The sequence below is a fragment of the Stegostoma tigrinum genome, chromosome 3 (genome assembly GCF_030684315.1).
Source record: "Stegostoma tigrinum isolate sSteTig4 chromosome 3, sSteTig4.hap1, whole genome shotgun sequence".
Taxonomy (NCBI): Eukaryota; Metazoa; Chordata; class Chondrichthyes; order Orectolobiformes; family Stegostomatidae; genus Stegostoma; species Stegostoma tigrinum.
In genome coordinates this window covers 50,769,683-50,789,926 of record NC_081356.1, presented here as the reverse complement: position 1 = coordinate 50,789,926, position 20,244 = coordinate 50,769,683, and the positions used below count along the sequence as shown (strand labels likewise).

At 54.1% G+C, this 20,244-nt stretch overlaps 1 protein-coding gene across 2 annotated transcripts in view; it reads left to right on the top strand.

Annotated features, from left to right (window-relative positions):
- LOC125450714 (SH2 domain-containing adapter protein F-like) overlaps nt 1-20,244 on the top strand; it is a 253,662-nt gene that overhangs the window by 71,234 nt on the left and 162,184 nt on the right. Inside the window, exon 3 of one of the 2 annotated variants that reach the window (XM_048526784.2) lies at nt 6,162-6,365. The exons of the other annotated variant lie outside the window; for it this stretch is intronic. Within the exon in view, the coding sequence (XP_048382741.2) occupies nt 6,162-6,365 (204 nt within the window). The remainder of the gene's footprint in view (nt 1-6,161; nt 6,366-20,244) is intronic. 2 annotated transcript variants of the gene reach the window in all.

The following is a 20,244-nucleotide window of genomic DNA, read 5'->3' as shown; positions in this document are numbered from 1 at the left end:
GAGTCGGGAGACAGTGCGAGGGGATTGCTGGGAAGGTAAAATCATATATTCTGGCAGTGGCTAAACCCAAAACACTACGCCTGTAGTGTCTCCCACCCACCACCCTCCTCTAACCAAAAAAAAGACTCTGTGTGGAGGGTCAATTAGCACAACAATTTCCTCTGAGCTGGGAGAAGGCGTGAGGGGACTGCTGGAAAGGTAAGTAGTGAGTATAATAACTTACAGTTAGTGCTTCGGAGCCTTCATTTTTGGCGGCGGAGGAGGGGACTGGGAGCAAGAGCTCAAGAGTGGTGTCTCCCACCATTCCATTCCACCTCCTCTAACCTAAGAATAAAAGGGTAAGTAAGTTTATTCTCTACTTTTTACAAATCTGTCGGGGAAGTTTAAATTTAGAGGGGATAGCAGCAGTCAGGTATACTGTTTTGGACGCTTGTGGGGAATGACCATCCGGGGTAAGCCAGGGACCAGGTCTCTGGGACAGGGTCTGGCTCTGTGTCTCAGAAGGGAAGGGGGGAGAATGGGAGAACAACTGTAGTGGGGGATTCAATAGTTGGAGGCACAGCAGGCAGTTCTGTGAACGTGAACGGGATGAACGGATGGTATGTTGCCTCCCAGGGGCCAGGGTCCGTGACGTCCAAGATCGTGTCTTCAAGATCCTTAAGGGAGAGGGTGAGCAATCAGCAGTCATGGTACACATCAGTACCAATGACGTAGGTAGAAAAAGGACTGAGAATGTGAAAAAAAAATACAGAGATTCAGGTAGGAAGTTAAAGTCCAGGAAAAACAGGTTAGTTATCTATGGATTACTACCAGTGCCACATGATAATGAGGTAAAAAATAGGGAGAGAGTGCAGCTAAACACACAGCTACAGGCTGGTGTAGGAGGGAGGGTTTCACTATGTGGATGATTGGAGCACATTCTAGGGGAGGTAGGACCTGTACAGTAAGGACGGGTTGCACCTGGACCAGAAGGACACAAATATCCTGGGAGGGAGGTTTGCTCGACCTATATGGTTTAAACTAGGTTGGCAGGGAGTGAGAAACCGGATTCGTAATTCAGTGGATGAGGTATTCAGCCTGCCAACAGGCACAACAGGGAGTAAGGTTATTAATAAAAGAAATGTGGTCGATGGAGCTTAATTGTGGACACCGGGATGGTTTGAAGTGTGTGTATACTTCAGTGCTAGAAAGATCAGAGATAAGGCGGATGAACTTCGAACATGAGTCAGTACTTGGAACTACGATGTTGTAGCCATTACAGAAACTTGGGTAACTCAGGGACAGAAATGGTTGTTGGATGTTCCGGGATTTAGATGCTTTAAAAGAAATAGGGAGGGGGGTAAAAGAGGTGGGGGAGTGGCATTGCTAGTCAGGGCTAGTATAGCAGCTACTGAAAGGCAGTTCAAGAGTGATATGTCTACAGAGTCAGTTTGGGTTGAGGTTAGGAACAAGAAAGGAGAAGTCACTTTGGTTTTTTTTTACAGACCCCCTAATAGTTGCACAGAAGTGGAGGGGCGGATTGGGATACAGATACTGGAAAGATGCAGAAGTCACAGGGTTGTAGTCATGGGTGACTTTCCAAATATTGATTGGAAACATTTTAGTTGTAACAGTTCAGATGGAATGGATTTTGTCCAGTGTGTTCAGGAAGGATTCCTGACACAGTATGTAGATAGGCCAACATGAAGAGGGGGATCTTTGGATTTGGTGCTTGGCAATGAACGGGGCCAAGTCTTACACTTGTTGGTGGGAGAGCATTTTGGCAGTAGTGATCATAACTCTGTTACTTTCACAATAGTCATGGAAAACGATGGGTACATACAGCAGGATAAGGTTTATAATTAGGGGTAGGGTAATTATAATTCTATTAGGCAAGAACTGAGTAACATAAAATGGGAACGTATGCAATCAGGGAAGAGCACTATAGAAATGTGGAGATTGTTTATGGAAATACGTACTGCATGTGCTCAATATGTTTGTTCCTAGCAGGCAGGGAAGATGCAGTCAAGTGAGGGAGCCTTGGTTCTCAAGAGGAAGAAGGATGTTTAAATAAGGTTTCAGAAACAAGGATCAGAAAAGGCTCTAGAGGGATACAAGTTATCTAGGAAGGAGCTGAAAAAAGGACTTACTTAGGAGAGCTGTAAGGGGGCATGAGAAAACCTTGGCAGATAGAATCAGGAAAACCTCAAGGCTTTTTATGTGAGGAGTAAGAATGACCAGAGAAAGGGTAGGGCCGATCAAGGATTGCAAAGGGAATTTGTGCACGGAGCCTCAAGAGATAGGAGAGGTCCTTAATGAATACTTTTCCACGGTATTCACAACTGAGAGGGACCTAGTTGTTGGGAGAACGGTGTGAAACAGGCTAGGGGAGGTGGATGTTAGTAAGGAAGATGTCTCAAGGAATTAGAATTAGAACCCCTACAGCGTGGAAACGGGGCCTTTGGCCCAACAAGTCCACACCGACCCTAGGTGCATCCCACCCAGACCCATTCCCCTTTTACCCAACTAATCTACAGACCCTGAACACTATGGGCAATTTAGCTTAACCAATCCACCTAACCTGCACATCCTTGGACTGTGGGAGGAAACCAGAGTACCTGGGGGAAACCCACGCAGACACAGGGAGAATGTGCAAACTCCACACAGACAGTCACCCGAGGGTGGAATTAAACCAGGTCCCTGGTGCTGTGAGGCAGCAGTGCTAACCACTGAGCCACCGTGCCACCCTAATGTACTAGGAATTTTGAGGAACTTGAAGGTAAATAAGTCCCCCAGGCCTGATGGGATTAATCCAAGGATTCTATGGGAAGCGAGGGAAGAGATCGCAATGCCTTTGGCAATGATCTATTTGTCCTCATTGTCCATGGGTATAGTTCCGGAAGATTGGAGAGAGGCAATCGTGATTCCCTTGTTCATAAAAGGGAATCAGGATAACCCCGGAAATTACAGGCCAGTTAGTTTTACGTCAGTGGTGGGCAAATTATTGGAAAGGGATAGGATTTGTGAGGATTTGGAGAGATAAGATTTGTGATCACTTGGATAGGAACAGTTTGATTTGTGATAGTCAGCATGGATTTGTGAGGGGTAGATCATGCCTCACAAACCTTAATGATTTCTTTGAAGAGGTGACCAAACATGTGGATGAAGGTATACATGGATTTAAGTAAGGCATTTGATGAGGTTCCCTATGATCAGCTCATGCAGAAAGTAAGGAGGCAGGGGATAGGGGGAAACGTGGCAGATTGGATTCAGAACTAGCTGACCCTTAGAAGACAAAGGGTAGCACTGGATGGAAATTATTCAAAATGGTGCTCAGTTATGAGTGGTGTACCACAAGGATCTGTTCTTAGGCCTCTTCTATTTGTGATTCTTGTAGATGATAGGGAAATCCCCGGCAATTATAGACCGGTAAGTCTCACGTCTGTCGTCTGCAAGGTGTTAGAAAGGATTCTGAGGGATAAGATTTATGACCATCTGGAAGAGCATGGCTTGATCAAATACAGTCAACACGGCTTTGTGAGGGGTAGGTCATGCCTTACAAACCTTATCGAGTTTTTTGAGGATGTGACTAGTAAGGTTGATGAGGGTCAAGCTGTGGATGTGGTGTATATGGACTTCAGTAAGGCATTTGATAAGGTTCCCCATGGAAGGCTCATTCAGAAGGTCAGGAGGAATGGGATACAGGGGAACTTAGCTGCTTGGATACAGAATTGGCTGGCCAACAGAAGACAGCGAGTGGTAGTAGAAGGAAAATATTCTGCCTGGAAGTCAGTGGTGAGTGGGGTTCCACAGGGCTCTGTCCTTGGGCCTCTACTGTTTGTAATTTTTATTAATGACTTGGACGAGGGAATTGAAGGATGGGTCAGCAAGTTTGCAGACGACACAAAGGTCGGAGGTGTCGTTGACAGTGTAGAGGGCTGTTGTAGGCTGCAGCGGGACATTGACAGGATGCAGAGATGGGCTGAGAGGTGGCAGATGGAGTTCAACCTGGATAAATGCGAGGTGATGCATTTTGGAAGGTCGAATTTGAAAGCTGAGTACAGGATTAAGGATAGGATTCTTGGCAGCGTGGAGGAACAGAGGGATCTTGGTGTGCAGATACATAGATCCCTTAAAATGGCCACCCAAGTGGACAGGGTTGTTAAGAAAGCATATGGTGTTTTGGCTTTCATTAACAGGGGGATTGAGTTTAAGAGTCGTGAGATCTTGTTGCAGCTCTATAAAACTTTGGTTAGACCGCACTTGGAATACTGCGTCCAGTTCTGGGCGCCCTATTATAGGAAAGATGTGGATGCTTTGGAGAGGGTTCAGAGGAGGTTTACCAGGATGCTGCCTGGACTGGAGGGCTTATCTTATGAAGAGAGGTTGACTGAGCTCGGTCTCTTTTCATTGGAGAAAAGGAGGAGGAGAGGGGACCTAATTGAGGTATACAAGATAATGAGAGGCATAGATAGAGTCGATAGCCAGAGACTATTTCCCAGGGCAGAAATGGCTAGCACGAGGGGTCATAGTTTTAAGCTGGTTGGTGGAAAGTATAGAGGGGATGTCAGAGGCAGGTTCTTTACGCAGAGAGTTGTGAGAGCATGGAATGCGTTGCCAGCAGCAGTTGTGGAAGCAAGGTCATTGGGGTCATTTAAGAGACTGCTGGACATGCATATGGTCACAGAAATTTGAGGGTGCATCCATGAGGATCAATGGTCGGCACAACATTGTGGGCTGAAGGGCCTGTTCTGTGCTGTACTGTTCTATGTTCTATGTTCTATGTTCTATGATCAGGATGAAGGAGAGGAAGGGTGCATCAGTAAGTTCGTGGACGATACGAAGGTGGGTCGAGTTGTAGATAGTGCAGAGGGCTGTTCTAGGTTACAAAGGGACATTAATAGGATGCAGAGCTGGGCTGAGAAGTGGGAGATGGAGTTGTCAGATGTCAGAGGTAGGTTCTTTACTCAGAGAGTGGTAGGGGCATGGAATGCATTGCCGGAGAGGGTAATGGAGTCGGCCTCTTTTGGGGCATTTAAGCAGCTATTAGATAGGCATATGGATGATCGTATAAAGTAATAGTGGATTAAATAGACCTTAGGTTTATGGTAAAAGTTAGGCACAACTTCGTGGGCTGAAGGGCCTGTACTGTGCCGTACTAGTCTCGTTCTGTGTTAATCAGCACTTAGTAGCACCAATGTGTCCTGTCTACAAAACGCTCTACAGAATGTTACCAAAGATCCTTACAGAGAACCTTTCAAACCCATAAACACTTCCATTTATAAAGACAAAGGTAGCAGATACATTGGAACACCCCACCATCATCTGCAAGTTCCCTCCAAGTCACTCGTGATTCTGAATTGGAAATATATTGCTGTTCCTTCACTGTCACAGGATCAAAATCCTGGAACTCCGTTCCTAATGACTGTGTGGTTCTACTTGCAACACAAGGACTGTAGAGTTTAAAACCTTTCTCAGGGGCAACTGGAGATGGGCAATTAATGAAGACTGAGCAGCAATGTTGCATGAGTGAGCTTAAACAAAATGCGTTGAATTGACTGCAGCATGTTCAGGCTAGAAGGCACGCTGCGGAGTTATACGGGAGTTCTGTGCTGTTCGTGGGAGTTGTTTTTTTGATTTTAAAAAAACTTACAAATAGTAAAAGAATGGAAAGTGTGGTTTAATTTCCATAATTAATTAGTTAATTAAATTCAGGCAGCACAATGAAGCAAAAATGTCAGTGTGAATGAGTTACAAAAATTGCTTCTAATGAAAATAAGGGCATATATGGGAAATGATGAAGAACCCCCTGCACTACTCTGTGATTTTGTTGGAAGTGACACTTTGCCAGTATGTCAGTATGAAGTTTGGTTTGAGTGCCATGTGAGCTGAAACAGGCTACCAACACTTTCTTGGCACTCAAAGCACAGACAATTGGAAGAAGATCTAAGTGCTAAACAAACATCGTTACCTTCAACATTTGAATGGACATCGTGAAGTATCAAACAAGAAAATGATACAGGAATTTCCTTCCTGATCTTAGTTTTAGTTTTTATTGCCCAATTTAAAACAACTTGCTAAATTGATTTGATTTTTACATGATCTTTTGATATTGGTTGGAATGTTCTTTTCTGTTCTGGCTCTTCTTTGTTGTAGTCATGAAATTCATTTCTACTTGCCAGGGATTCACAGGTGTAAAAACCAGAGGAAAGTAATTCAGCTTTATGATACACCTTATGAACTTGAACAGAACAGTGCAGCCTCAGATACAGAAAGTGATGCTAGTTACCTAAATGAAACCAACTTACCGCAAGACGACACAAGGCCTGCTGAGGAATATGACCAGCCATGGGAATGGAGTAAGGTTGCAGGCCCAACTCTTGCAGGTAATAGCTCAAATTTAGTATTAGATGTGTCATTCAACTGCATTGGATGACTGTTTATTCACCCTTGCTTCTGAGCACAGGATCCTGCCAAGCAGTAAAGTAGCATGAAGGATCATAATGTCTGTACAGGCAAATAGGTTTTGGCAACTGGACTTTAGTACTGGACTTGAAATGTTAACACAGATTCTCTTTCCACAGATACTCACTCCTAGGTCTGAACGATTCATGCATTTTCTGTTTCAGTTTCAGATTTCCCACAAAAACAGTATTTTACTATTGCTTTCAGTTCAGGTTGGACAGTCTCATACCCAACATATCCATTGAGAGTTATACATCATATAAAGAGACATTTCTTTCTCAGGATAACATCCACGCAAGTAGTTTTGTCATTTTTAAAAACAGCCTTCAATTTAATCATATCAGAGGAGAAATTAAAGTTAGAATATATAGAAGGGTTATCTCTGTAACTACTGGAGACCAAAGTCCCAGGCCAGTTTCAAAGCTTTGCCGACTAAACAGATCATGGTACTGTCCATGGATTAATCAGTGTGTTCATGTTTGTGTAAGGGGGACAATGTGTGAGCGAGGTTTGGGGAGGGGGCAAAGTGTGCGCGTGCGCGAGAGAGAGGTTGAGAGACGGGGAAAAGTGTGCGGGCGTGAGAGGGAGGTTGAGGGAGGGGGAAAGGTGTGCGCGCGAGAGAGAGGTTTGGGGGGAAAGTGTGTGGGGGCGAGAGAGGGGTTGAGGGATGGGGAAAAGTGTGCGTGTGTGTGTGAGAGTGGGAAAAGTGTGCGCGCGCAACAGAGTGGGAGAGAGGTTGAGGGAAAGGGGGGAAAGTGTGCGCGCGTGACAGAGCGAGAGGTTGAGGGAGGGGGAAAGTGTGCGCGCCCGAGAGGGGTTGAGGGAGGGGGAAATGTGCACGCGTGCGTGAGCGAGAGGTTGAGGGAAGGGGAAAAAGTGCACGTGTGAATGCGAGAACGAGAGGTTGAGCGGGGTGGGGGGGGGGGGGAAGGTGTGCGTGCACGAGAGCGTGAGAGAGAAGTTGAGCGAGGGAGAAAAATGCGCGCGTGAGTGAGGGAGGGATGGATGGAGGGAGGGGGAAGTTCGCACGTGAGAGCAAGGTCAAGGGAGGGGGAAAAGAGTGCATGCACGACAGCGCAAGGTTGAGGGAGGGGGAAAAGAGCGCGCGAGAGGTTGAGGGAGGGGGAAAAGTGCGTGCGCGTGAGAGGGGTTGAGGGAGGGGTAAATGTGCACACGCGCACGAGAGCGAGAGGTTGATGGGGGGAAAGTGCGCGCGAGCGAGAGGTTGAGGGACGGGCAAAAGTACGCGCACAAGAGAGGGGTTGAGGGAGGGGGAAAAAGTGCACGCGTGCGGGAGCGAGGGCGAAAAGTGTGCGCACGCGTGCGACAGAGTACGAGAGAGGTTGAGGGAGGGCAAAAAGTGTGCGCGCACGAGAGCTAGAGGTTGAGGGAGGTGGAAAAGTGCGCGAGAGCAAGAGGCTGAGGGAGGGGGAAAGTGTGCACGTGCAATAGGTTGAGGGAGGGGGAAAAGTTCACACGTGCAACAGCGAGGGGGAAAAGTTATGTGCACGTGTGCTACAGAGCGGGAGAGAGGTTGATGGAGGGGCAAAAGTGTGCATGCGCAATAGGTTGAGGGAGGGGGAAAAGTTCGCGCGCTTGACAGCAAGGTTGAGCGAGGGGGAAAAGTGTGCACACGAGCGCGACAGAGCGGGAGAGAGGTTGAAGGAGGGGTAAAAGTGTGCGCGCACGAGAGCGAGAGGTTGAGGGGGGAAAATCGTGCGCGCGCGCACGAGAATGCGAGGTTGAGCGAGGGGGAAAGTGTGCATGCACGAGAGAGAAGTTGAGCGAGAGAGAAAAGTGCGCGCGCGAATGAGAGGGATGGAGGGAGGGGGAAAGTTCGCGCGTGAGAGCAATGTCGAGGGAGGGGGAAAAGAGTGCGCGCACGACAGCGCAAGGTTGAGGGAGGGGGAAAAGTACGTGCATGATAGGTTGGGGGGGAAAAATGCGCGTGCGTGATAGGTTGAGGGAGAGGGAAAAGTGCACGCGCGCGAGAGCGTGAGAGAGATGTTGAGGGAGGTGGAAAAGTGCGCACGTGCACACGAGAGCGAGGGAGGGAGGGAGGGGGAAATGTGCGCGTGTGCGAGAATGAGAGGTTGAGGGAGGGGGAAAATTGTGCACCCGTGTGAGAGTGAGACGTTGAGGGAGGGGGAAAATTGCGCACGCTCGAGAGCGAGAGGTTGAAGGAGGGGGAAAAGTGCGTGCGCGCTCGAGAGTGAGAGGTTGAGAGAGGGTGAAAAAGTGCACCCGCGCGAGAACGAGAGGTTGAGGGAGGGGGAAAAGTGTGCGTGCAAGAGAGTGCGAGAGAGAAGTTGAGCGAGGGAGAAAAGTGCGCACGCAAGTGAGAGAGGGATGGACGGAGGGGGAAAGTTCGCACGTGACAGCAAGGTCGAGAGAGGAGGGAAAAGAGTGCGTGCATGACAGCGCGAGGTTGAGGGAGGGGGAAAAGTGTGAGCGCGCGAGAGGTTGAGGGAGGGGGGAAAAGTGCACACGTGCGAGAACGAGAGGTTGAGCGAGGGGGAAAAGTGTGCACGTGCGCGACAGAGCGGGAGAGAGGTTGAGGGAGGGGGAGAAGTGTGCGCGCACGAGAGCGAGAGGTTGAGGGAGGGGAAAATTGCGCGCGCGAGAACGAGGGGTTGAGCAAGGGGGAAAAAAGTGCGTGCACAAGAGCGCGACAGAGGGATTGAGGCGGGGGGAAGCACGCGTGCGAGAGCAAGGTTGAGGGAGGGGAAAATTGTGCGTGAAAATGAGGGGTTGAGCAAGGGGGAAAAGAGTGTGCGCACGAGAGCGCGAGAGGGGGATTGGGGGAGGGGGAAAAGTGCACGTGAGAGAGCAAGGTTGAGGGAGGGGGAAAAGAGTGCGCGCACGACAGCGCGAGGTTGAGGTAGGGGGAAAAGTGTGCACACGTGATAGTTTGAGGGAGGGGTAAAAGTGCGCACGTGCGCAACAGAGCGGGAGAGGGGTTGAGGGAGGGGGAGAAGTGTGCGTACACGAGCGAGAGGTTGAGGGAGGGGAAAAATTGCGCGCGTGCGCGAGAACGAGAGGTTGAGCAAGGGGGAAAAGAGTGCGCGCTCAAGAGGGGGATTGAGGGAGGGGGACGTGCACGTGCGAGAAAAAGGTTGAGGGAGGGGGAAGAGAGTGCGCGCACGACAGCGCGAGGTTGAGGTAGGGGGAAAGTGTGCGCGCGCGATAGGTTGAGGGAGGGATAAAAGTTCTTGAGAGCGAGGTTGAGCGTGGGGGGAAAGTGTGCGCACGTGCGTGACAGAGCAGGAGAGAGGTTGAGGGAGGGGGAAAAGTGCGCGTGCGACAGAGTGAGAGCGAGGGAGGGAGAAAAAGTGCGCGCGCGAGAGCGAGGCGGGGGAAAGTGCGCGTGCGCGGAACGAGAGGTTGAGGGAGGGGGGAAATTGTGCATTCGCGCGATAGTGAGACATTAAGGGAGGAGGAAAATTGCGCGCTCGAGAGCCAGAGGTTGAGGGAGGGTGAAAAGTGCGCGCGCACTCGAGAGCAAGAGGTTGAGGGAGGAGGAAAAGTGCGCGCATGAGAGAGGTTAGGGAGGGGGAGAAATTGTGCGCTCGCACAACAGAGCGGGAGAGAGGTTGTGGGAGGGTGAAAAAGTGAACGCGTGTGACAGCGCGAGAGAGAGGGAGGTTGAGCGAGGGGTAAAAGTGTGCATGCGCGTGAGAGAGCGAGCCAGAGATTGACCGAGGGGGAAATGTGCACGCACGCACGAGCGAGAGGTTGAGGGAGGGGGTAAAAGTGTGCGTGCGCGAGAGAGAGAGAGGTTGAGCGAGAGGGGGAAAGTGAGCGCGTGTATGAGAGCGAGAGGTTGAAGGAGGGGGAAAAGTGTGCGAGCGCGAGGTTAGGGAGGGGGAAAAGTGTGCACGCGCGTGAGTGTGAGAGTTTGAGGGAGGGGGAAAAGTGCGCGCACGCGAGAGCGCGAGTTTGGGGGGGTGAAGTACGCGCGCGAGAGAGAGGTTGAGGGAGGGGGAAAATTGCGTGCGCGCAAGAGAGAGGTTGAGGGAGAGGCAAAAAGTGTGCGCGCGTGCAACAGAGCGGGAGAGAGGTTGAGGGAGGGGGGAATGTGTGCGCGTGCGACAGAGCGAGATGTTGAGGGAGGGGGAAGAGTGTCTGCGCGCGACAGAGCAAGAGGTTGAGGGTGAAAAAGTGTGCGCGCGTGACAGAGCGAGAGGTTGAGGGAGGGGGAAAGTGCACGCGCGCGCAACAGAGCGGGAGAAAGGTTGAGGGAGGGGGAAATGTGCGCGTGCGAGAGAGAGGGGGAAAGTGCACGCGCGCGAGTGCGAGAGTTTGAGGGAGGGAGAAAAGTGTGCGCATGTGAGAGCGCGAGAGAGCGAGAGGTTGAAGGAGGGTGAAAAGTTAGCGTGCGCGAGAGCGAGGGCGAAAAGTGTGCGCACGTGCGCGACAGAGCGGGAGAGAGGTTGAGGGAGGGGGAAAGTGTGCATGCACGAGAGCGTGAGAGAGGTGTTGAGCAAGGGGGAAAAGTGCGCGTGCGAGTGAGAGAGGGATTGAGGGAGCGGGAAAAGTTCGCGCGCGAGAGAGCGCAAGGGTGTGGGAGGGGGAAAAGTTCACGAGCGTGAGGTTGAGGGAGGGGGAAAAGTGCGTGCGTGACAGAGCAGGACAGAGGTTGAGGGAGGGGGACGATTGAGCGAGGGGAAAAGTGTGCGCACGTGCACGACAGCAGGAGGGAGGGGGAAAGTGTGCGTGCACGAGAGTGAGAGTTTCGGCGGGGGGGGGGAAGTGCGCGCGCGCGAGAGGTTGAGGGAGGGGGAAAAAGCACGCGTGCAAGAGCGAGTGGTTGAGGGAGAGGGAAAAAGTGCACGCGTGCGCTAGAACGAGAGGTTGAGCAAGGGGGAAAAGTGTGCGCGCACAAGAGGGTGAAAGAGAGGTTGAGCGAGGGGGAAACGTGTGCATGCACGAGAGCGTGAGAGAGGGGTTGAGCGAGGGGGAAAAGTGCGCACGAGTGAGAGAGGGATTGAGGGAGTGGGAAAAGTTCGCGCGTGAGAGAGCGTGAGGTTGGGGGGGGGGGGGGAAGTGTGCGCAGGCGCACGACAGAGCAGGACAGAGGTTGAGGGAGGGGGAAAAGTGCGCACGCGCGAGAGGGGTTGAGGGAGGGGGAAAAATGTGCACGCACGCGCGCTTGAGAGCGAGAGGTTGAGGGAGGGGGTCAAGTGTGCGCACACGAGAGCGAGAGGTTGAGGGAGGAGGAAAAGTGCGTGCGCAACAGAGCGAGAGGTTGAGGGAGGGAGAAAAGTGTGCGCAGGCACACGAAAGAGCAGGACAGAGGTTGAGGTAGGGGGGAAAAGTCCACACGCGCGAGAGGGGTTGAGGGAGGGGGGGGGAAGATGTGCACGCTCACGCGCGCGAGAGCGAGAGGTTGAGGGAGGGAGAAAAGTGTGCGCGTGCAATAGGTTGAGGGAGGGGGAGAAGTGCGTGCACGACAGAGCGAGAGGTTGAGGGAGGTGGAAAAGTGCGCGAGAGCGAGAGGTTGAGGGAGGGGGAAAAAGTGCGCACGGCGAGAGCAAGAGGTTGAGGGAGGGGGAGAAAGTGTGCGTGCACGCGACAAAGCAGGAGAGAGGTGGTGAGAGGGGGAGAAACTGTGCGCGCGCGTGACAGAGTGGGAGAGAGGTTGAAGGAGGGAAAAAAGTATGCATGTGCACGTGAGAGTGAGAGAGAGAGAGGTTGAGGGAGGGGTAAATGTGTGCGTGCGCACGATAGAGCGAGAGAGAGGTTGAGCGAGGGGGGAAAGTGAGCGCGTGCACGAGAGCGAGATGTTGAAGGAGGGGGAGAAGTGTGCGAGAGCGAGAGGTTGAGGGAGGGGGAAAAGTACACGCATGTGAGAGAGGGAGAGTTTGAGGGAGGGGGCAAGGTGCACGCATGCGTGAGAGAGAGGTTGAGGTAGGGGGAAAAGTGCACGCGCACGAGAACAAGAGGTTGATGGAGGGGGGAAAGTGCGTTAGCGCGTGAGAGAGGTTGAGGGAGATGCAATAAGTGTCCGCGCGCGCAACAGAGCGGGAGAGAGGTTGAGGGAGGGGTAAAAAGTGTGTGCGCACGAGAGCGCGAGAGAGAGGGAGGATGAGCGAGTGGGAAAATTGCGCATGCGAGAGAGGTTGAGCGAGGGGGGAAAGTGAGCGCGTGCACGAGAGCGAGATGTTGAAGAAGGGGAAGAAGTGTGTGAGAGCGAGAGGTTGAGGGAGGGGGAAAAGTACACACACGCGAGAGAGTGAGAGAGAGTTTGAGGGAGAGGTTGAGCAAGGGGGAAAAAGTGCGCGCTTGCGACAGAGCAGGAGAGAGGTTGATGGAGGGAGAAAAGTGTGCGTGTGCATGAATGAGTGAGAGAGAGGTGTGGGAGGGGGAAAAGTGTGCGTGCGCACGAGAGAGCGAGAGAGGGGGAAAGTGCATGCTCGCGAGAGAGGTTGAGGGAGGGGTAAAACTGTGCGCGCGAGAGAGGTTGAGGGAGGAGGAAAAGTGCGCGCGCGGAAGAGAGTTTGAGTGAGGGGGAAATGTGCGCGCGAGAGAGAGGGAGGTTGAGCGAGGGGGAAAGTGCGCGAGAGCGCGGGCGGGGTTTAGGGAAGGGGAAAAATGCACGATCGCGAGAGAGAGGTTGAGGGACGGCGAAAAGTGCTCGCACGAGAGGAAGGTTGAGCGAGGGGGGGAAAGTGCGTGAGAGCGTGAGCGCTAGAGGGGTTTAGGGAGGGGAAAAGTGCATGATCGTGAGAGAGAGGTTGAGGGACGGCGAAAAGTGAGCGCATGTGAGAGAGAGGTTGAGAGAGGGGGAAAAAGTGTGCGTGCGCATGAATGAGCAAGAGAGGGGTTGTGGGAGGGGGAAAGTGTGCATGCGCGCGAGAGAGGTTGAGCGAGGGGTAAAACTGCGCGCGCGAGAGAGGGGTTGAGGGAGGGGGAAGTGCGCAAGAGCGCGAGCGCTATAGGGGTTTAGGGAGGGGGAACAGTGCACGATTGCGAGAGAGAGGTTGAGGGACGGCGAAAAGTGCGCACACGAGAGAGATTGAGCGAGGGGGAAAAGTGCGCGCACGCGACAGAGCGGGAGAGAGATTGAGGGAGGGTGAAAAGTGTGTGCACGCGAGAGCGAGAGGTTGAGCGAGGGGGGAAAAAGTGTGCGTGCGCGAGTGCGCGAGAGAGAGGTTGAGGGAGGGGGGAAAAGTGTGCGCGTGTGACAGAGTGAGAGGTTGAGAGAGGGGGAGAAAGTGTGCGCGCGCGCGACAGAGCGGGAGAGAGGTTGAGGGAGGGGAAAAAGTGTGCATGCGCACGTGAGAGCCAGAGAGAGGTTGAGGGAGGGGGAAATGTGTACGTGCGCACGATAGAGCGAGAGAGAGGTTGAGCGAGGGGGGGAAAGTGAGCGCGTGCACGAGAGCGAGATGTTGAAGGAGGGGGAGAAGTGTGCGAGAGCGAGAGGTTGAGGGAGGGGGAGAAGTACACGTATGCGAGAGAGAGTTTGGGGGGGGGAAAGGTGCGCGTGTGCGCGAAAGAGAGGTTGAGGGAGGGGGAAAAGCGCGTTAGCTCGTGAGAGAGGTTGAGGGAGATGCAATAAGTGTCCGCGCGCGCAACGGAGCGAGCGAGAGGTTGAGGGACGGAGAAAAGGTGCGCGTGCGCGAGAGGGAGATGTTGCGGGAGGGGGGAAATTGTGCGCGCGCGAGAGAGGTTGACGGAGGGGGAAAAGTGTGCGCGCGCGACAGAGCGAGAGAGAGGTTGAGGGAGGGGGAAAATTGCGTGCGCACGAGAGAGAGGTTGAGGGAGGGGAAAAGTGTGCGCGCGAGAGAGAGGTTGAAGGAGGGGGAAAAGTGTGCGCACATGAGAGAGAGAGGTTGATCGAGGGGGAAAAAGTGTGCGCCCGCGCGACAGAGCGGGAGAGAGATTGAGGGAGGGTGAAAAGTGTGTGCACGCGAGAGCGAGAGGTTGAGGGAGGGTGAAAAGTGTGCGCACGCGAGAGCAAGAGGTTGAGAGAGGGAGAAAAGTGTGCGTGCGCACGAGAGAGAGTTTGAGGGAGGGGGAAAAGTGTGCGTGCGTGAGACCGAGAGGTTGAGGGAGGGGGAAAGTGTGCCTGTGTGAGAGCGAGAGGTTGAGGGAGGAGGAAAAGTGCGCGCACACGAGAGAGAGGGTTTGAGGGAGGGGGAAAAGTGTGCACGCACGACAGAGCGAGAGGTTGGGGGAGGGGGGAAAGTGTGCGCGCGTGACAGAGCGAGAGGGGGAGGGGGAAAAGTGTGCGCGCGCGACAGAACAAGAGGTTGAGGGAGGGGGCAAAAGTGTGCGCGCGTGACAGAGCGGGAGAGAGGTTGAGGGAGGGGAAAAACGTGTGCACGCGCGCAGAGCGGGAGAGAGGTTGAGAGAGGGGGAGAAAGTGCACGCACGCGTGACAGAGCAGGAGAAAGGTTGAGGGAGGGGGAAAGTGTGCATGCGCACGAGAGAGCGAGGGAGAGGTTGAGCGAGGGGTGTAAGTGAGCGTGTGCATGAGAGCGAGAGGTTGAAGGAGGGGGAAAAGTGTGCGAGAGCGAGAGGGTGAGGGGGTGGGAAAAGTACACGCATGCGAGAGAGCGAGAGAGAGTTTGAGGTGGGGGAAAGGTGTGCGCGTGCGCGAGAGAGAGTTTGAGGGAGGAGGAAAGGTGCGCGCGTGCGCGAGAGAGAGGTTGAGGTGGGGGAAAAGTGTACGCGCGCGATAGCAAGTTTGAGGGAGGGGGAAAATTGCGCGCGCACGAGAGCGCAAGGTTGGGGTGGGGGAAAATTGCGCGCGTGTGAGAAAGCGAGCGAGAGGTTGAGGGAGGGGCAAATGTGCGTACACACGCGTGCGAGAGGTTGAGGGAGGGTGAAAAAGTGTGCGCGCGCCCGAGAACAAGAGGTTGAGGGAGGGGGAAAAGTGCGTACGCGTGTGAGAGAGGTTGAGGGAGGCGGAAAAAGTGTGCGCGTGTGAGAGAGAGGGAGGTTGAGCGAGGGGGAAAATTGCGCGCGCGAGAGCGAGGTTGAGTGAGGGGCAAAGTGCGCACGTGAGAGAGGTTGAGCGAGGGGGAAAGTGCGCACGCGAGAGAGAGAGGTTGAGCGAGCGGAGGAAAGTGAGCGCGTGTGCGAGAGCGAGAGGTTGAAGGAGGGGGAAGAGTGCACGCACGAGAGAGAGGTTGAGAGAGGGGGAAAAGTGCGCACGTGAGAGAGGTTGAGCGAGGGGGAAAAGTGTGCGCGCGCGACAGAGCGAGAGGTTGAGGGAGGGGGAAAAGTGTGCACACGCGCACGACAGACCAGGACAGAGGTTGAGGGAGGGGGAAAAGTGTGCGCACGCGCACGACAGACCAGGACAGAGGTTGAGGGAGGGGGAAAAGTGTGTACGCACGAGAGCGAGAGGTTTGGTGGGGGGGGGGGAGTGCGCGTTCGCGTGAGAGGTTGAGGGAGGGGGAAAAGTGTGTACGCACGAGAGCGAGAGGTTTGGGGGGGGGGGGAAGTGTACGCACGCGCAACAGAGCAGGAGAGAGGTTGAGCGAGGGGGAAAAGTGCGCGCGCGACAGAGCGAGAGGTTGAGGGAGGTGGAAAAGTGCATGAGAACAAGAGGTTGAAAGAGGGGGAAAAGTGCACGCGCAGTAGGTTGAAAGAGGGGGGAAAGTGCGCGCGCAATAGGTTGAAAGAGGGGGGAAAAGTGCGCGCACAATAGGTTGAGGGAGTGGGAAAAGTTCACGCACGCGAGAGCGAGGGGGAAAAGTGTGCGCGACAGCGGGAGAGAGGTTGAGGGGAGGGGGAAAAATTACGCGCGAGGGAGGGAGAAAAAGTGCACGCGAGAGCGAGGCGGGGGAAAGTGCACGTGCACGATAACGAGAGCTTGAGGGAGGGGGTCAAGTGCGCGTGCGCGAGAACAAGAGGTTGAGGGAGGGGGAAAATTGTGCACTCGCACGATAGTGAGACATTGAGGGAGGAGGAAAATTGCGCGCGCGCTCGAGAGCCAGAGGTTGAGGGAGGGGGAAAGTGCGCGCATGAGAGAGAGAGGTTAGGGAGGGGGAAGAGTGTGCATGCGCATGAGAGAGCGAGCCAGAGGTTGACGGAGGGGGAAATGTGCACGCACGAGCGAGAGGTTGAGTGAGGGGGAAAAAGTGCGCGCGCGAGAGCGAGAGGTTGAGGGAGGGGGAAAACGTGTGTGCACGCGCGCTAGAACGAGAGGTTGAGCAAGGGGGAAAAGTGTGCGCACACGAGAGCATGAGAGAGGGGTTGAGTGAGGGGGAAAAGTGCGCCCGAGTGAGAGAGGGATTGAGGGAGCGGAAAAAGTTCGTGTGCGAGAGAGTGCAAGGGTGAGGGAGGGGGAAAAGTGTGCGCACGCGCACGACAGAGCGGGACAGAGGTTGAGGGAGGGGGAAAATGTGCACGCGCGCGAGAGCGAGAGATTGAGGGAGGGGGAAAATGTGCACGCGCGCGCTAGAACGAGAGGTTGAGCAAGGGGGAAAGTGTGCGCGCACGAGAGCTTGAGAGAGGGGTTGAGCGAGGGGGAAAGTGCGCGCGAGTGAGAGAGGGATTGAGGGAGCGGGAAAAGTTCGCGCGCGAGAGAGCACAAGGGTGAGGGAGGGGGAAAAGTTCACCCGCGCGAGAGCGTGAGGTTGAGGGAGGGGGAAAAGTGTGCGCATGCGCACGACAGAGCAGGACAGAGGTTGAGGGAGGGGGAAAGTGCGCATGCGCGAGAAGGGTTGAGGGAGGGGGGGAAAATGTGCACGCGAGAGCGAGAGGTCGAGGGAGGGGGAAAAGTGCATGCGCGACAGCGAGAGGTTGAGGGAGGTGGAAAAGTGCACGAGAGCGAGAGGTTGAGGGAGAGGGAAAAAGTGCGGACGCGCGAGAGCAAGAGTTTGAGGGAGGGGGAAAAGTGTGCGCACGCGCAACAGAGCGGGAGAGAGGTTGACTGAGGGGGAAAAAGTGTGCGTGCGCGAGAGAGAGGTTGAGGGAGGGGGAAAAGTGCGCGCGCGTGACAGAGCGTGAGGTTGGGAGAGGGGGAAGTTTGCGCGCGCGACAGAGCGAGAGGTTGAGAGAGGGGGAGAAAGTGTGCGTGCACGCGACAAAGCAGAAGAGAGGCTGAGAGAGGGGGAGAAAGTGTGCGCGCGCGCGACAAAGTGGGAGAGAGGTTGAGGGAGGGGAAAAAAGTGTGCATGCGCACGTGAGAGCGAGAGAGAGGTTGAGGGAGGGGTAAATGTGTGCGTGCGCACGATAGAGCGAGAGAGAGGTTGAGCGAGGAGGGAAAGTGAGCGCGTGCACGAGAGCGAGATGTTGAAGGAGGGGGAGAAATGTGCGAGAGCGAGAGGTTGAGGGAGGGGGAAAGTACACGCACGTGAGAGAGGGAGAGTTTGAGGGAGGGGGAAGGTGCATGCGTGCGTGAGAGAGAGTTTGAGGGTGGGGGAAAGGTGCGCGCATGCGCGAGAGAGAGGTTGAGGTAGGGGGAAAAGTGCTCGCGCACGAGAACAAGAGGTTGATGGAGGGGGGAAAGTGCGTTAGCGCGTGAGAGAGGTTGAGGGAGATGATATATGTGTCCGCGCGCGCAACAGAGTGGGAGAGAGGTTGAGGGAGGGGTAAAAAGTGTGCGCGCACGAGAGCGCGAGAGAGAGGGAGGATGAGTGAGAGGGAAACGTGCGCACGCGAGAGAGGTTGGGGGGGGAAGTGAGCACGTGCACGAGAGTGAGATGTTGAAGGAGGGGAAGAAGTGTGTGAGCGCGAGATGTTGAGGGAGGGGGAAAAGTACACGCATGCGGGAGAGTGAGAGAGAGTTTGAGGGAGGGGGGAAAGTGTGCGCACACGAGAGGGAGAGGTTGAGCAAGGGAGAAAAAGTGTGCGTGCTTGCGACACAGCGGGAGAGAGGTTGACGGAGGAAGAAAAGTGTGCGTGCGCATGAATGAGCGAGAGAGAGGTGTGGGAGGGGGAAAAGTGTGCGTGCGCACGACAGAGCGAGAGAGGGGGAAGTACATGCGCGCGAGAGAGGTTGAGGGAGGGGTAAAACTGCGCGCGTGAGAGAAGTTGAGGGAGGAGGAAAAGAGCGCGCGCGAGAGAGAGTTTGAGTGAGGGGGAAAAGTGCGCACGAGCGAGAGAGAGGTTGAGGGAGGGGAAAGTGCGCGAGAGTGCGAGCGCTATAGGGGTTTAGGAAGGGGGAAAAGTGCACGATTGCGAGAGAGAGATTGAGGGTCGGCGAAAAGTGCGCGCACGAGAGAGATTGAGCGAGGGGGAAAAGTGCGCGCAAGTGACAGAGCAGGAGAAAGGGAGAAAAAGTGTGCGCGTGCGCGACAGAGCAGGAGAGAGATTGAGGGAGGGTGAAAAGTGTGCGCACGCAAGAGCGAGAGGTTGAGCGAGGGGGGAAAAGTGTGCGTGCGCGACAGGGTGGGGGAGGGGGAAGTGTGCGCGCGCGACAGAGCGAGAGGTTGACAGAGGAGGAGAAAGTGTGCGCGCACGTGACAAAGCGGGAGAGAGGTTGAGGGAGGGGGAGAAAGTGTGCGCGAGCGTGACAGAGCGGGAGAGAGGTTGAGGGAGGGGAAAATGTATGCGTGCGCACGATAGAGTGAGAGAGAGGGTGAGCGAGGGGGGAAAGTGAGCACTTTCACGAGAGCGAGATGTTGAAGGAGGGGGAAAAGTGTGCGAGAGCGAGAGGTTGAGGGAGGGAGTATGTGTGTGAGAGAGCCAGAGAGAGAGAGGAGTGTGTGTGTGTGTGTGTGTGTGTGTGTGTGTGTGTGTGTGTGTGTGTGTGTGTGAGAGAGAGAGAGAGAGAGAGGAATGTGTGTGTGTATGTGTGTGAGAGAGAGAGAGATAGGGGAATGTGTGTGTGTGTGTGTGTGAGAGAGAGAGAGAGAGGAATGTGTGTGTGTGTGTGAGAGAGAGAGAGGTGTGTGTGTGTGTGTGTGTGTGTGTGTGTGTGAGAGAGAGAGGAATGTGTGTGTGTATGTGTGTGAGAGAGAGAGAGATAGGGGAATGTGTGTGTGTGTGAGAGAGAGAGAGAGAGGAATGTGAGTGTGTGTGTGTGTGTGTGTGTGTGTGTGTGTGTGTGTGTGTGTGTGTGTGTGTGAGAGAGAGAGAGAGAGAGAGAGAGGAATGTGTGTGTGTATGTGTGTGAGAGAGAGAGAGATAGGGGAATGTGTGTGTGTGTGTGTGTGTGTGTGTGTGTGTGTGAGAGAGAGAGAGAGAGAGAGAGAGGAATGTGTGTGTGAGAGAGAGAGAGGAATGTGTGTGTCAGTGTGTGTGTGTGCGCGAGAGAGGAATGTGTGTGTGTGCGCGAGAGAGAGAGAGTGAGAGAGGGTGAGAGAGAGGAATGTGTGTGTGAGGGAGAAAGAGAGAGGACTCTGTGTGTGTGTGTGTGTGAGAGAGAGAGGAATGTGTGTATGTGAGAGAGAGAGGAATGTGTGTGTGTGTGTGCGCGTGTGTGAGTGTGAGAGAGAGAGAGAAATGTGTGTGTGAGAGAGAGAGAGAGAAATGTGTGTGTGTGAGAGAGAGAGAGAGAGGAATGTGTGTGTGTGAGAGAGAGAGAGAGGAATGTGTGTGTGAGAGAGAGAGAGAGAGAGGAATGTGTGTATGTGAGAGCGAGAGAGAGAGGAATGTGTGTGTGTGTGTGAGAGAGAGAGAGAGAGGAATGTGTGTGTGTGTGTGTGTGTGTGTGTGTGTGTGTGTGTGTGTGTGTGTGAGAAAGCGAGAGAGTGTGTGTGAGAGAGAACGAGAGAGAGAGAGAGAGAGGAATGTGTGTGTGAGAGAGCGAGAGAGGGGAGTGTTTGTGTCAGTGTGTGTGTGTGAGAGAGAGAGAGAGAGGAATGTGTGTGTGTGTGTATGTGTGTGTGTGTGTGTGTG